The sequence below is a fragment of the Sycon ciliatum genome, chromosome 10 (genome assembly GCF_964019385.1).
Source record: "Sycon ciliatum chromosome 10, ocSycCili1.1, whole genome shotgun sequence".
Lineage (NCBI taxonomy): Eukaryota > Metazoa > Porifera > Calcarea > Leucosolenida > Sycettidae > Sycon > Sycon ciliatum.
Window position 1 is genome coordinate 6544812 of NC_088652.1, and position 16087 is coordinate 6560898.

At 48.7% G+C, this 16087-nt stretch overlaps 1 protein-coding gene across 1 annotated transcript in view; it reads right to left on the minus strand.

Annotated features, from left to right (window-relative positions):
* Positions 1-16087, minus strand: part of LOC135825877 (uncharacterized) — a 40598-nt gene that overhangs the window by 5458 nt on the left and 19053 nt on the right. Inside the window, exons 7-11 of the mRNA XM_065338513.1 lie at positions 15541-15630; positions 15077-15202; positions 11326-11460; positions 10623-10838; positions 9789-9866 (exon numbers count right to left, since the gene is read on the minus strand). Of these exons, the coding sequence (XP_065194585.1) occupies positions 9789-9866; positions 10623-10838; positions 11326-11460; positions 15077-15202; positions 15541-15630 (645 nt within the window). The remainder of the gene's footprint in view (positions 1-9788; positions 9867-10622; positions 10839-11325; positions 11461-15076; positions 15203-15540; positions 15631-16087) is intronic.

The window sequence follows — 16087 nt, forward strand, 5'->3', positions numbered from 1 at the left end:
GCTACAAAGCAAGGAGTCCAGGTGACTGAGAGTGAGGAGAGCAAAGCCATTCGTCAACTCGTCACAAGGCTTCGGATGAGTATGCCACAGCGAAAGCTCGGGAGCAGGCGAAGGGACAGCTTGTAAGTTGTTAGAGGTTGCGCGCCTTGCATTGTTTGTCTCATTGGCTTATTCCGCCTTTTGTCTGTAGCTATCTGCATCAACATTTTAGCCCCTACTATGACTCTCCCTCTCAATCCTCATGCACCACCTTTTATACCCCATGCATCTACGCCGACTCAGTCTGGCATCAAAATAGCCACGCTCAATGCATGTAGTTTAAGATACAAACTGCCAGAGATTGCCAGCCTCATCCGCACGCGTCAGTACGACATCTTGGGTCTATCAGAGACATGGCTTGATCCCGAGATTACAGACGGAGAGCTCAGTATTGACGGGTACAATCTGATTCGAAAAGACCGCACTCAACGCTTGGGTGGCGGAGTCTGCTTCTACTACCGTCAAGATCTCCCAGTTCGATCCCGCCCAGATCTGCATTCTGAATCTACAGAAACAGTCTGGGTAGAAATAAACGGAAAACCAGGTCGACACCTGGTTGGTTGCGTGTACCGGCCACCGGGGGAGCCAGTGTCTTACTGGGCAGATTTGGAAGCAGATATTTTACGAGCAGCTGTGCAGTCTTCTTCCGTGACCCTAGTTGGAGACTTTAATGTAAATATGGACCCAGCCCATCCGGCACCCCAGCACAAACACCTCACCGACCTCTGTGCTGCGTTTGGCCTCCAGAACATCGTCATGCAGCCGACCCGTGAAACTCCACAGTGCCCTGAAGGCACGATGATCGATCTCATATTGACCAACCCGGCGCTAGTGTCCCTAGCAACGGTTGTGCCCACTGATATTAGTGACCACAGCGCTGTTGAAGCCTTTATTCAGCTTGCCGTTGACGTTCCACCCGCGTCATCCACGACGTCGCGGCTGACCAGGAATATACGTGGCGTTGACATTAACTCTTTTCGGCAAGATATCCTTTAGGCTTCTCTACATGATTTTTCGGATCACAATGATGTAAATCACATGTGGAAAGAGTGGCACACTAAGTTCCTGTACGTTTTGGACAAGCATGCCCCGCTGCACAACTCTAAGCCTTCCCGGAGGGCGATACCTCCCTGGTCTGACAGAGAGCTGCACCAGCTCGAACAGCGTAAACGGCGGCTGCACAGCCGTTGGCGGAAGGATAGGACAAACGGCACACTGTATGCAGAGTTTAAACAAGCACGCAGCACTGCTCGGAATGCGTATCGGCGCAAGCGAAACGAGTACTTCTCCCGTCAGTGCGAAGAAAATGTGGCCAACCCTAGGAAGTCTTGGGCCATTCTAAATGCAGTCACTTGGCGTTCACGTCGCCGCCAAGATCCTAGTTGTAGCATCAGCGAGGTGGCCGACACGTTCCACTCCATTGTCACCGATCCCAACCGTCCTGAACAACTCTGTACCCCGCACGGTCCCGCTGGACCCGTCTCCTTGACCGAACTTGATCCTGTGACTCCTGCTGACGTCCGACGTCTCCTTGAGAAGTTGGATGCGCGGAAAGCCACAGGTAGTGACGGCATACCGGGCTCTCTGCTACAGCAGTGTTCTGACTTGCTTTCATATTCTCTTGCTGTGCTGTTCTGCACCTCGCTGAGGACTGGAACCATTCCATCCGCATTTAAATTGGCGTCTGTCGTGCCACTGTACAAGGCCGGTGACCCATCAGTCCCCACCAACTATAGGCCTGTATCCCTTCTCCCAATAGTGTCCAAGTTGCTGGAGAGGGTAGTGCAACACCAGTTAGTTCGTCATTTGGACTTGACCCAGGCATTACCCGAAACACAATTTGCCTTCCGCAAGAAATGTTCCACGGAAGACGCCCTCTGTGTGCTGACTGATAATCTGCAAAAGGCGAGAGACAGTGGCAAGACCACAGGGCTGTGCCTATTAGACATGTCGAAGGCTTTTGATAAAGTGCACCACGACAAGTTAATTCAAGACCTCCTTGCGGTTGGAATTTCTGGAAAAGCCCTTAGTTGGTTCGTCGACTACTTGTCCGGCCGCAAGCAGCAGATCCTCATCTCGCCTTCAACCAGCCCTGCTCTGGCTTGCACCTGCGGAGTGCCCCAAGGCTCTGTTCTCGGCCCTGTCCTCTTCAGTATATACACACGCGATGTCCCTTTGGTTTCCTCGCCTGTGCCAAGTGTACAATTTGCAGACGGCATAGCCCTGTACGACTCCCAGGCCTCAGCGGCGGAAGCGTCCAGAACCCTCACCACAGCGGCAACTGCTCTGGCCGGTTGGCTGAAGTCCCGAGGCCTTATCTTGAACGCCACCAAGAGCCAGGTTCTCACTATCTCTCCCCAGCAGCATGTACAGGAAGTAACAGTCAAAAGCGGCGACTTTCTCCTCCCCTCAGCGTCTTCTGCGCGCTACCTCGGCGTTCACCTTGACAATCGCCTAGATTGGGACACCCATGTAAACTATGTGGTCACCAAGGTTGCCAAGAAAATTGGCGCCTTGTGGCGGGCACGCCGAAGCCTATCAAGACGCTCTCGTCAGGTGTATGTGAAGGCGGTCATAATGCCCGACCTGCTTTATGGCTCCTGCTGTTTTTCAGCCGCAATGCGAGAGGGTGAACTGAAACGACTGCAAACCACGCAAAACAGAGCCATCCGCTGTATCGATGGCAACCCGCCCCGGACAGCCATGCAGCCGCTGCTCACTGCTCACTCCCTGTACCGTGTCAGCGAGCTCTACAGGCAGAAAATATTGATCACCATCTGGCGGTGCATCAACGCCCGCACCAGCCCTGTGCTCGCCCAGCTTCTGACCCCGGCACAAGGCACCCCTACCCGCCATCAGCAGTCAAATGGCCTACTAAGCCAGGCAAACCGTAGCCGCCGCGGTCAGCGGAGATTTTCTGTTGCTGGTGCTCTGCTGTGGAACGCTCTCCCTGGTGAGGTCCGCACAATTACCCGGCTACCTGAGTTTAAGCATGCATGTGTACCATACGCCTGTAGGGAGTAGTTCGAGTTGCTGCTGATTGCTCTGCTCTCCCTCCCCGTGCAGTTCAGTAACCCGCACGTAGTATCACAGATACATCGTATTCTCTCTCTCCCCCCGTTTACCCGCAGTTATTAGTATCCTATTCTCTTACTATGTGCTTCCATAGCTTTTACTATGTTCTTCCATAGCCACTTCTAGGCTAAGCCTTCGCCGTCATTTTATTGGGTCGTCATCCCGTTTGAATGTGCGAAGTGAAATAAAAACCAACCAACCAACCAACCAAGCCACCACCTGTAGTCGAGAATCTGATAAGGAATGGTGGCTCCGATTCAGTAAATGGTCGAGGGCACAGGGCATGGTGACTCGGATGTTGCAGTGGAAGCACACTGAGCATCGTGCTGAACTCTATTTGGCAGCAGACAACGTATTGTACCGCATCGTTCAAGCCGCATGTTTCGCTGAGGATCTTGAGCTGATCAAGCAAGGTCAACCAGCGAAGCCTGGGTCGAAGGTGTATCAGCTTGCACCGTTTCTGGATGAGCATGGAGTACTCAGAGCCGGGGGACGACTTCAGCACAGCGATTTGGCGTATGGAGCCAAGCACCCAGTCTTGTTAGGCAAACATCATTTGACCGGGTTGCTGTTGGAGAAAATGCATGTTGAAAGGATGCACAAAGGTGTAGAAGGAGTCTTGTCGTTTATCCGTCAGAAATTCTGGATTATCGGTGGTCGACGAGCGCTACGCAACATTACTCAGCGATGTGTTACATGCCGCCGCTACAAGGCTAAGGCTGCCTCAGAAGTCTGCCCGCCGCTGCCAGAAGACCGAGTTGTTCACGAGAGGCCGTTCGCAACTACTGGCATCGACTATGCTGGTCCGTTGTACGTGCGCCGTGGTGAGTCATCTCCGAAGGTATGGATAGCATTGTTTGTGTGTGCCACCACCAGAGCAGTTCACTTGGAGGTGGTCGATAGTTTAAGTACCGAGTCATTCTTGATGGCATTTCGGAAGTTTGTCGCCAGACGTAGTTTGCCGTCTCGGATCAGGTCTGACAACGCTACAACGTGCAAGGCGGCATCTGACAAACTGAGTGTGCCATGGATGTTCAATCCTCCAGCTGCACCATGGCATGGAGGCTTCTATGAGCGAATGGTTGGTACAGTGAAGAGTGCCTTGAAAAAGGTAATGGGAACAGCGTTTCTGAAGGTTCAGGAGCTTGAGACCATCTTGTATGAGGTTGAAGCAGTGGTGAATAGTCGTCCGTTAACTTATGTGTCTGATAGCCTGGATGAGCCACCAGTAACCCCTGCAATGATGATGGGTAACATTTGGATGTCGTCAGCGAAGCCAGCAGGTACCCCGGACGCTACGCATATGTCAGCGAGATTGCGTTACCTCAGTCAGACACTGAAGCATGTCAAGACTCGTTGGGAGGTGGAGTACCTAAGTCAGCTGAACAAGCACCAACAGACCATGTCGCGCCCTTTAGCTGTGGGTGATGTTGTCTTTGTTCTCGATGATACCAAGCGAAAACAGTTCTGGCGTTTGGGACGGATCATCGAGTTATTCCCTGGTCGAGATGGTAAGCGTCGTGTTGCCAAGGTTAAGTTGAGTACCAGTACCCTGTTGAGGCCTATCCAAAGGTTAGTGCCGTTAGAAGTATCGTCACAGGACGTGGCTCCTGGGCCTGCAGATACCGCTCAACCTGCTATCTTCCCTCAGCAGCCAGCGTATGAACCGTCAGCACCATTACCACCACCACGGCAGCAGGAGATGACACGTTCTGGGCTCATAGTCAGAGCCCCGGATCGTTTGTGACTTGTGTGCATTGTTGTACGGCGGTGAGAAGCCCTTTCGTGGGGAGAATTTTGCAAACCACCAGTTCTCAAAGGCCTTCGCGCTTATGGCATTGTATTCGTTGAAATGTTGTATTTCGACTCCGCCGTACCGCTGATGTTGCTGCATGGCATACGCTATATGCGCTGTGTGCGTTTTGCTGTATACGCTGTTATGTCCAGTTTTATATGCGTATGTTTTTGCATGTACGCTGTTTTTGCATGCTATAAATAGCTGGTGTTATTAGTGTTCATTGTTAATTATTCGATGAAGTGAAATATACTGTGTGAAGGAAAAGAGTTGTCCTCGTGCCGTGTGGTCGTACGATCCTGACAATTTAGAAAATCTTAGAGGGTTCACAACAAGAAGTGAGCACTATCAAAATTCGTGCATCACCCAGGTATTCGAGAATGTTCTTCGATAATAATTATTGCCGGGTGTTAGCGGCTGTCGTGAGTTCCCTTCGGGAGCTGGCAGGATAATTTCCATTCATAATTATACCTGCAAATACATTGGACCAACGCTTTTCCTGGCCTACGTCAACGACGCGCCAGATGTTCTCGCTGACGGCGCCAGCTTGGAAGCCTATGCTGATGATACAACTTTGTACAGCTTAGTCACCTCCCAGCAGACCCCAACAGTCGCCGCGCAGTCACTGCAGGTGTCCGTTGACCGACTGCACGAGTGGGGTAGTACATAGAAAGTGATGTTTGAACCGACCAAATCCCAGGCCATGACAGCCACCCTCAGACGCACCGGCTTAGATCTCCCCCACTCTTGTTTGGTGGCACACTGGTGCCCGAGACAACCACCATCACCCTCCTTGGTGTGAAGGTGGACGCAAAGTTGACCTTCAGCGATCATCTACGCTCCGTAGCCACCCGTGCACGCCAACGGCTTGGGGTCCTAAACAGAGCCGCCCACATACTCACCCCCGCCGGCCGGACGACCGTATACAAGGCGTTCGTACGACCAGTCATGGAGTATGCGCCTCTTGTATGGATTGGAGCTGCGCAGAGTCACCTCCAGCGTCTGAACAATGTTCAGCGCCGCGCGCTTCATGCTATCGGCCCTGGGGCACACCTACCCAGCCTGGCCATCCGCCGCACTGTTGCCTCGCTTGCCTGCCTGTACAAGCTGCACTACTTGCCTGGTCCTCCGCAGCTGCTCTCTGTGTTGCCACCGCTACGGTCCGGGCCGAAAAACTCAATTCTGTGATAACCGCTATGTCGACGTTATCGTTGAGCAGTGCTTGCTGCAGCTCTTCCAGCTTGTTGGTGAGGCCAAATGCGTTGGTCGCCAGCCAGCTATATTATATAGTATAGGTCTGCTGCGTCTGCGGGATCTGTTGCTGCGGTGCCGTCTGCAGCTGTCATTGATCGGATCGGCTACCGACTACAATTCTTACGGAGATGGCGGAGAAATTGATGGAGACTAGGGCGATCATTGAAAGACAGGGTGGCATGAACCGACTGTACATACTGACGATGGAGGGTACGTGACAAACATTTCACTTCGTTACGCTTGCGCTTAAAGGCAATGGAGTTTTCACTGGTTTGATACTTCCTATCAATGATATTATCGCCCCTCCCCCCGAGACACACACATCATAGCACCATAGAATGGGGTTGCATTTTTGTTCTTTTTGCCATGTGATTAAGCAATCACGAGTGAAACGAGGGTTGCCTGCCGCTCCTCGTTGCTAGTCTTGAAGAAGAAAAAAATCACGCCCATCTGCTGTTGCTGCTAGCTGCCAATATTGATGCTGTCCCTGCGTTCGCCACCTCCAACTGCTGAGGTGCCTCGTGCTGTGGCACTACCACACCTTGGTCCGCCCTGCGTCGATCCGGCATCGTACTCTCGTACTCTGCTCATGCTGGTGTACTCTCGCGTTGTGGCCTCCTGGGTACGTCTTACGCTATTTGCGCTTGCCACGTGCTTATGTGACCCGCCTTACCTGGTGGGCTCTCGCGCCTTATTTCCCATATAAGCATGGTGGTGTCTGTCATTGTGGGCCGGGTGGCATCCGGGGACTTCGCCTCTTCCATACGTGGTATGTTTGCTCCGCCACACCGCCTGTTCCTGGGCTTTCCCCAGTACGGCTGCCCGCCATTGCATGCCAGACACCCCCATTGTTGCGCGCCTAGCCACGCGCGTGGCTTTTGCCTGCTGCTCGGTTGTCAGCGATAACTACGGTTTGCCGTACGCTGCAAACCTACATTACAAATCTCCAGTTTCACAGCGCACTTGAGGTCTGCAGTGATCCAGGGTCGGATGCATTCCGCATAGTAGGATGAGGCCTACTGTAGTGTCCGGTCCGCGGAATAACTTTGTAAGCCAACAGATGACGACGGATTGCTGGCTGTAGTAAAGCATCAAACAGGACAATGGCATCATCAACATCTGAATGCCAATGAGGTGATGACCAGTCCGATCTAGACAAGTCTTCATTCACAACCTGACAGACACTTGTAGGCATTTGTTTATACCTGTACTGAGCCCGGGGATGGATTGGCGATTTAGCCGTCGCTTGTGGTGTCGAGCACGATGCATAGTTGAGCGTAAAAACAACCTGCAGGTGATCAGATGTGCGAAGAGGTGCTGCATGATCAACTGAGCGGACATGTCGGGTTTGTTGGTTACCATCAAGTCAAGACACGAGTTGGCACCCACTGATGGAATGTATGTTGGGAAATTCAATAGTTGGAGCCCAAACATGGAAAAACTGTCTGTATGTTGGTACGTTGGTATGTTGGTACCGACTGTAGAGATGGAGTCAGAAGAGCACCAATCATTGTGTTTTGCATTAAAATCCTCCGTCAGCAAGAAGTCACACTCGTCATAGCAAAAGGACTGTATAGCGACGACCAGCATATCCGAGAAGAAGGACAATTGTTCCACCGTTTGGGAAGGGGGTAGATACATGCAACATACAAGAATATGGTTAGGGGCATTGAGACTTAACTTCCACCCAGGCAGATTCACAGGCCTGACGCTACAGGTCGGGTCTGTGTGATCATGTTGAAAAGCATCAGTCCAGACAAGCACGGCGAGACCACCATATCCTCTAGTGAAAGCGTGTGCATTACAGTTGTCGTGTGCTGGTCTGTCTTTTCTTAAACAGGCATAGCCCAGTACATGCACGGAAGCAGATGGGCAGAACCAGGTCACCGTGAGGCAAACAATACTCGGCTTAGTGCTCTCCAGAACAATCGAAAGTTCAGCAAATTTATTGACGAGAGAGCGACAATTCACAGTTTTCAGCAATAGGTCGGATTCTGATCTTAAAATGGGGAAGCATCCAAGTTGAGGGAAGACATAGACAACATGATTATGACGAGGGATTATCAGCACCACGTTCAGTCACGTTGGTACCGTCGGCAAAACGCAACTTACGGACGGTGTGGTAAATTGTTTCCGGCCAAAATCCTGTACTGAATATTTTGCTTTAACTGGCTTCAAATACTCCTCTGATCGCTGCTTGTCTGTAAGTGAAGTCTTCCACGCCTTCCCCAGCCAGACTCTGGCGTCCTTCCGAGCGAGGCAAGCAAATCTTGCTTTGCTTCCGCATAGGTACTGCAGCCAATACAGTTTTGTTTTTTCACGGCTGAGCGTAGCGAAAGAGTGCAAAAAACGTATTTTTCACTCACAAATATTTTCGTGCATTTGCCCTTGTTCTGCGCAACTCCGTTGAACCTGCCATCGTGGTTTGTTTTTCCTCGTGGTAGTTGAACTGCCCGCCCACCCACCCTGGTTTCATGCGAGTCATCCGCTGTTCTTCTTGACAATCTATGCCTATGTGTGTGGCTTATGATTATGACATACACCGGTTATTACATACCATTTCTTGTTATCTCTATTCTTGGGTCTGACTGGTAACGAGGCAGGCATTAATGAAATAGAAAGGTTTATTGGCCGAAAGGCGTGTTTTTCCTCTAGCCCGGTTGAGCAGTCGCGGCTAGGAATGTAGGGAGTCATTGTTTTTCAGGCGCTCCCCTGCTGCCCAGTCACCCATGCTCACCACTGGCCATGCTGTTTCACTTGATTCCACGGCCTTTTCTCCCGAGATACAACTGCATTGAAACGAACACAATGTCACTCTTGAGAATTTGTGGTTTCATAACACCCCCAATACACTTCGCACCAAGAGTACATAACTCCCAAGAGTGTGTAACTCGATTATGGGTTTCTGGCGGCAGGTCGGTGGAGCACTCTTCCTCCAAACTGTCGTCCGGCACAATTTGCTGGTAATTTTGCTCACCACACAAAGATTCACTTAGGATTCCCTGTAACAAGGCCATGCCTGTTGTGACTCCCTTGTCAAATACTTGTAATAAATACTAGTACTACTACTAGGTGTTGTCCCAACAGAATTTCAAGTTGACGTCATTTTAATGATGCAATGCGCACTGACCACGGATTATCAGAAGAATCCGGAACCTTTGTTGGACCAAAACCTCTCTGCTCTGGTACAAATTATTACAAAGACAAATCTGTGATGCGTTGACACCCTTACAAATCTTGTACATCACTAGTGCAAGTAGCATTGCATCATAAATAATGACTTCACAAACTTGAAATTTTGATAAGACAGCAGAGTATGTGGGAGTTGCACACTCTTGGGGGGTTATGTAATTTTTTTCGCTTACATACACATTCCTGCAAGTTGCTTCACGTTATCATCTTTCAGTTGAAAGCCCTTTTTGAATAAGTTAAATGGTATGGTACGGGAAACGTGCGGGATAGCGCCGGGCATGGCCGACGATGCAATAAACAATTACAAAAATAGAGCTGTGTGGACCTTGGCTAGCACCAGACGCAATTTCTTTTGCATAGCTACGCTAAGAAGAACTATTTGCTACATTCAGATCCAGCAGAATGTGATCTTATCATCAAGCAATGAACTCACTGATGGGAGATCTCCTGCAACATCATAGGTGGGGTTGCAGATTGTCGCATATGACGTATGCTCACGCTCTTCTTCATCCTGGGGGGGGGGGGAATAAACGAATGCAAGTTTCAAATCAAAGTAGCGTAGTTTGACTGATGTACACGATAGGGAGAATCCATGACGTAACACGAAAGGCTCGGCAATCATCTTCAACGGTCAACTGAAATACAAACTGTTGCTGAGAAAGAGAGAGATGGTGGGGGGGGGGGGAGGGGGGGAAACGATCGATATGATTGTAAAATCCTGCGTGGAACCCTTTCGAAACGCCATGACAATACAAAAAAATAGGTGGACAAATTCGATGCTTCTGTATCTCTTTCGTAATCACTTACATATTATTCAGGAAACCTGATATTGCGAATATCTGCCCGAAACAAGTGTAGGGTGTAGTTACTGAGGTTTAGGACCATGACTCTCAAGATGGCCCATACTCACAGCCCGACGCTGTGTCAGAAGCTACCGAACTTCTTATAGCCCTTGTATTGGGTTGTCACCTCAGTCACAAAAGTTCAAAGTCGCAACACGCCTTTCTGTTCCTCCTCGTTCATTCCCTAAACTTCATGAAGTAAATTTAAAAGGTAAACAAACGGACAAACTTTTTATTTCCTTCCCGGATGTAAGTCTAGACGGTCCCCGGCTTCCTAGATCATCAAGCGGGGGGGGAGGGGGGGGGGGTGAAAGGCAATAATTACGTATGGAAGAAAAGGAAAGGCAGAGGCACTTAAATGCCATTTACTACATTTGATAAGACAAAAATTCACCAATTTGGCCCCACACTACGTTTATGCTTACCCATTGCGTCGGTTTGCCACACCAGTTATTCTCTACTTCTGTAACTGACAAGGAGGATTCAATACCCACCTTGGGATCTTGGCTTCTTGTTAACTGCGAAGTTGGCTTCATTTCTGATTGATCCAGAACGGCATACTTGATTTCAATGGTTTCATCATCAGTCGGTGACAAAAACTCGCCCAACACGTTCTCACAGCCAATCTTGGACTGGGCCAACTGATAAGGGACAGGAAAAGCGAAGACAATAGCAAGGATATGAGTCGTAGAACAACCTAATGAAATCTAGTGAAATCAGGGTCTGTATGGGGGAAGAGGGTAGGGCGAGGGGAAGGGGAGGTTGGAAGGGGAATGGAAAGAAAATCCTATATGCCAGAGTGGAGAGCGGTATACATAGATGCTTGATAAATCCTTATTACTGTCAAATTAAAGTTGCTTTCTGACATATTTGGCGCCCTCGACCTGCACAGCCCATTTATGCTGGACGGCTGTACCCACACGTGCAAACGTACTGTGATGTGATCAGAACTGATTTATAGCGCATGTATTGCACATTGAGTGCGATTTCAGTGAATGCAACCTTAGAGATATAAAACACTGCATGAAATTGCTAAGCTATAGACAGGTTCTAAACTACACCCCAAAAGACAAATACCGGATCAACGTCTGAAATTAACAGGCATCATTAGTTATGATAGCTTCTTACCTCTGTCGCTGGTTCCTCGCTGTTGTCGCTGTGTTCCGCTCCCTGTGCGTCTGTGTCCAACTCTGCATGTTTCACGTCTCTTTTACGACTAACAGGCGTGGCATAGGTATACTCCAGTGCACTCGCTCCCGATGCCTGTGGAGAAGAATGAAAAGAGGACATAATACTAGTAATATATTCCAGTGCTGGAAGCCATCCACTCATGTATATGGGCATGAATTTACCAATAAAGTGAGACACTGTGCCATCATCCATGAGGGTCCTGCAAACCCCTGCCCATTTGTTCTCTGTCATCTTCTTAATCTTCTTTGTCGAATTGTGTGTTGCTCCCTACATGGGAGCTCGCAGTTTTCTTTCCGACTTGAATTCGCACGTGGCGGATTCACGACTGCCATCCAGAGCATACTAAGTCCATCGAACCGCTCACTCAGCATACCTGCTAGAAAGCACTACTCGTGTTTCAGCTTGAGTGGGCTGATGAAGATTGTGCCAGAAGAGCACCACTAGTGCTATCCAGGCACAAACATCATCAGGGATACAAACTTACACATATGCTCCGTTTCCAGCGCGGCAAACACCTCGTGAATACCAGATAGCAGCGTGAGTCAGTGTCGGTCATGGAGGTGCTGAACAACGTTGTTGCCTCCAAACCATCTAATTCGCAAGCCCGCGTTCGGGAAAACAATGTGAAGAAGAGATTGTTGCGACTTCGGCGATACTTGGGAAAAATGTTTGTTGAACCTGGATCTGAGCTCGCGGTTTTCCTGCTGGTTTGAATCGGAGGCAAGGAGGACTCCAAAACACGTTTTCGTGCAATTCCGATTAAAGAGATGCTCGAAATCTGGTTAAGAAATTGACACCTCGTACGCAGCATGTGGCTGAGTGGTGGCCACCTCCGCCAGGCGATCAACCTGCAGCGTCCACTTGTCGATCAAATCTGTGATATACTCCTCACAGAAGACCGTTGTACCGAGTGCATGAGAAGGCCAAATTTTTAGATTTCATGAATTAATTATAGAACCACATAATTCGTCAAATGGCTTCCGTAGGATATTATAGGAATGTTATTACAGAATGAATAGGGCGCACCCAGTACAAGCGCCCTAAGCAACAATAATGAGCGCTGACAGTAATAATACAAATCAAAAATATCCTGTGACAATCAATGAGTATATTATGAGATACATTTATATATTATTTATTTATACTTCAAAGTATATTTATTGCAGCATCTCATGGCACATTGAGAACACAGGCCAATACAAAGAGAGAGGGTGTTAGCCAACCACGGCAAGGAAGGGAGAAGGGGAGGAGAAGAAAAAAGGAACCGGCATGGATAAGTAGTGATTGCAAAAAAATGAGAAACACAAAATCAAAGTGAAGGCGCGACAAGGCTCTTAAAAAGGCGGGGGGAAGAAAGGTCCTTAGCTTCTTGGGGAAGTACACATTCACAGCCAGAAAGTAAATTTTCTAACAAGAAGGAGAGGATAACTGGGCCGGATTTAGAGAACAATTCGGTGTCTAGTGTAAAAACCTTTTCTGTTTGTGGAAGTCTGGTTTGGTTGTAAACATTGAGATAGATTTCATAACACGTAAATGTCTTTGACTGCGTAAACCAGAAGCTGTTCTGAGTAAAGTTAACATTGACTCAGCTAACGAGGTTCGCCTCCGTTATGTATGTGTTCTTTATTTTACTTCGCAAAGTCGAACGGGATCGTTTTCCAATAATATGATAGCGAAGGGTGGTGGGGGGGGGGGGGTAGCGGACATTGGTGACGAGTTTTTCCACCTCACCTTCGGCATTTATTGCGCTGCATCTGCCACCTTGGTAAAATCATGCACGGTGGTGGCCTGGAACAAGCAACACCTCTCTGAGCTGGTTGTGTTTCTCAACCCAGCCGCAAGCCGGTTATAGCACTGTTTTTTTTTTTACAGAATGCACCTCCTCGTGATAGACTTTACAAAGAGAGGAGAAGAAGAAGACAAAAGAGAATAATGATCGAGACAACAAAGGAGAACGACAGACAATGTACTAGTAGGGGCTCTCAGGGAGCCTGTGTCCGTGAGGCGGGACTAGCATGGGGTGTTACAGTGAGTCTGTAGTATGGGGTGTGCCAGCGAGTCTGTAGCCCGATACCAGCGGCTTTGTCGTAGGTGCTGATACACCTTGCCCTTGAACAACTGGAGGGACGACAGGCGTGGAGGAGACTGCAGCTCAGTTGGGGGCAAGTTGTTCTATTCGTCAATGATGCTGTAGGGGAAGCAGCATCACACGTAGTCAGGAGAGGAAGACGGGAGGACGTTCTGTAGTAGTAGACTCCTGGCGCACCGAGTGGTCGGACCGAGTTCGAGGACATGTTCGTGGAGGAAGCAGTGGGGGAACCAGCGACGTTAGTTGCGGTGGCCCTGCCAGACATATCAGCTTTTATATATAGCTGAGGGCGGCGACCAATTTCCTTGCTGCCAAACACTGGAGGAGGACATCAGTGCCAAGAATGTGGAGGGCCGCACAGTTGCGCGAACTTGTTTTGTTTTTTCACGGCTGAGCGTAGCGAAAGAGTGCAAAAAACGTATTTTTCACTCACAAATATTTTCGTGCATTTGCTCTTGTTCTGCGCAACTCCGTTGAACCTGCCATCGTGGTCTTTGTTTTTCCTCGTGGTAGTTGAAGTGGCCCGCCCACCCACCCTGGTTTCATGGGAGTCGTCCGCTGTTCTTCTTGACAATCTATGCCTATGTGTGTGGCTTATGATTATGACATACACCGGTTATTACATACCATTTCTTGCTATCTCTATTCTTGGGTCTGACTGGCAGCGGGGCAGGAATTAATGAAAATAGAAAGGTTTTTTGGCCGAAAGGCGTGTTTTTCCTCTAGCCCGGTTGAGCGGTCACGGCTAGGAATGTAGGGAGTCATTGTTTTTCAGGCGCTCCCCTGCTGCCCAGTCACCCATGCTCACCACTGGCCATGCTGTTTCACTTGATTTCACGGCCTTTTCTCCCGCTTGCTGGCGGTTCTTTGATGGATTTAGATGTTTTTCGGCTATTTATCTATTCTGTGGCTGCGAGTGTGGTTTTTTGCTTCTACTCATTTCTGGAAAACCACCACGGTGGTGAGTATGATTGCTCTGGTAGACCACTACCCCATGTACTGAACAGTCGCTTTGTGAGTGAAAACACCTTTTTTTCCATGAAAGAGACCAAGTATCTCCAATATCGGCAAGAAGGTGACGAACTAACAAGTCAGTTCCATTGTCTCGAAACTCGAACTCATGTACTGAGCCTGGTAGTGCTGTCACGGTGTATGTGTCTGCTGTTGATAACTATCTTGGGGAAAATAGTGATTGTCGTTGTAGTTACAATGATGATTGTGTGACGTGTGGTCTCCTTCTCTTAGAAAAGCAGCTATCTTTCAAAATACCTTTATTCTCGGTGAAATCAGATTCAAAGAGCATACTTCACACCCTAGACTCGCGCGGACCCTGACGTCAATGAAATGCCACGATTATAGTGTGGATTTCAGGACTTTCACATGTAGAAGTGCAATGATGTTGTCAGATCTGGTGTAAGGCGCTGGTTGTGCACACATTGTGTCCGATTTCAATGTGCGCAACTGTAGAAAGAGCACGGAAGAAAGCTGTCACCAACTCAGCTGAATTCCCGTTCAGTTATACGGACAAAAAAGAAAATTAATACAAGATCCAAGTCTAAAACAAAAGAATTATCATCACTTCTCCTCCACAGGTCTTACCGCTGTCGCCTCTGTCTCCTTGTCGTGGCTGTGTTCTGTTCCTGTCACGTCAGTGTCTGCTTCTGCAGGTTTCTCGTCTCTAATACGAGCACCACCTGCAGCGTAGGAATACTCCTGTGAAACAGCCTGAACAGAAGATTGCAAAATTAGAGGCCCCATTCGCCAAGCTGCACCCACGGTAAAATCCTCGTCATTCAACATGTGAAGCTGCTGAAAGCCATCTCGTCGTGCAAAATGGGCTTGAACTGACCAGTAAAACGAGATAATAATTTTGAATTGCGTTCATTATGTGCTTGAGAGTCAGCACTCTACTCATTTTTCTGTATGTAATCTCGCTAATTCATTCTCTCCTCTTCATGTCAATCCTTCATTCAAGGCTATGTTTAATGGAGATTACACTTGAATAAATGTCATAAATATAATTATACTTTCAAAAAATTATTTTTGTTCCTTCTTCTCCGTACCTGTTCTTCGTGATCTTGCGGCCTGTGGGCTTCTCCTTCATCATTGCGTTGAACATCCTCGTACTGGATAAGTTCAATTGGATGAGCTTCCTGTGCGGGAAGGGTACGAAACCGCTAGAGTATATTCTGGTGAGAGTCAACACTTTACTTGTGATTCTGTAGAATATTATGTCGCTAGGCTACCTAGGGCTCCACAGATTCCCCTTCATGCGATATAAGGAGGTCAAAAATGTTTCTCAAGAACTAACTGCTTGGAGGAGGCATTGTCGAAAAACTGAAATGTGATCAAGAACGCAGTCGTCCACACAATCGCGGGGTACGAAGCTATGTTGCGACGCAGAGTTTCAAATGGATCAGGTCACTTGACTCAGGGGTGCATCGCAGCTTCCTTTGGCGCTTTCTTGGCCAGTAAAGAGTTACCTATACTCTACCTAAGTAATTCTAAACTGTTCGATGGTTTTTCTCCGAAATACAAAGGAGGTCGTGGTTGGCCAGCATTTTTCGCTTTTGCGACAGTGATAGTTTTTCAAAAATCATTAATTGAGGT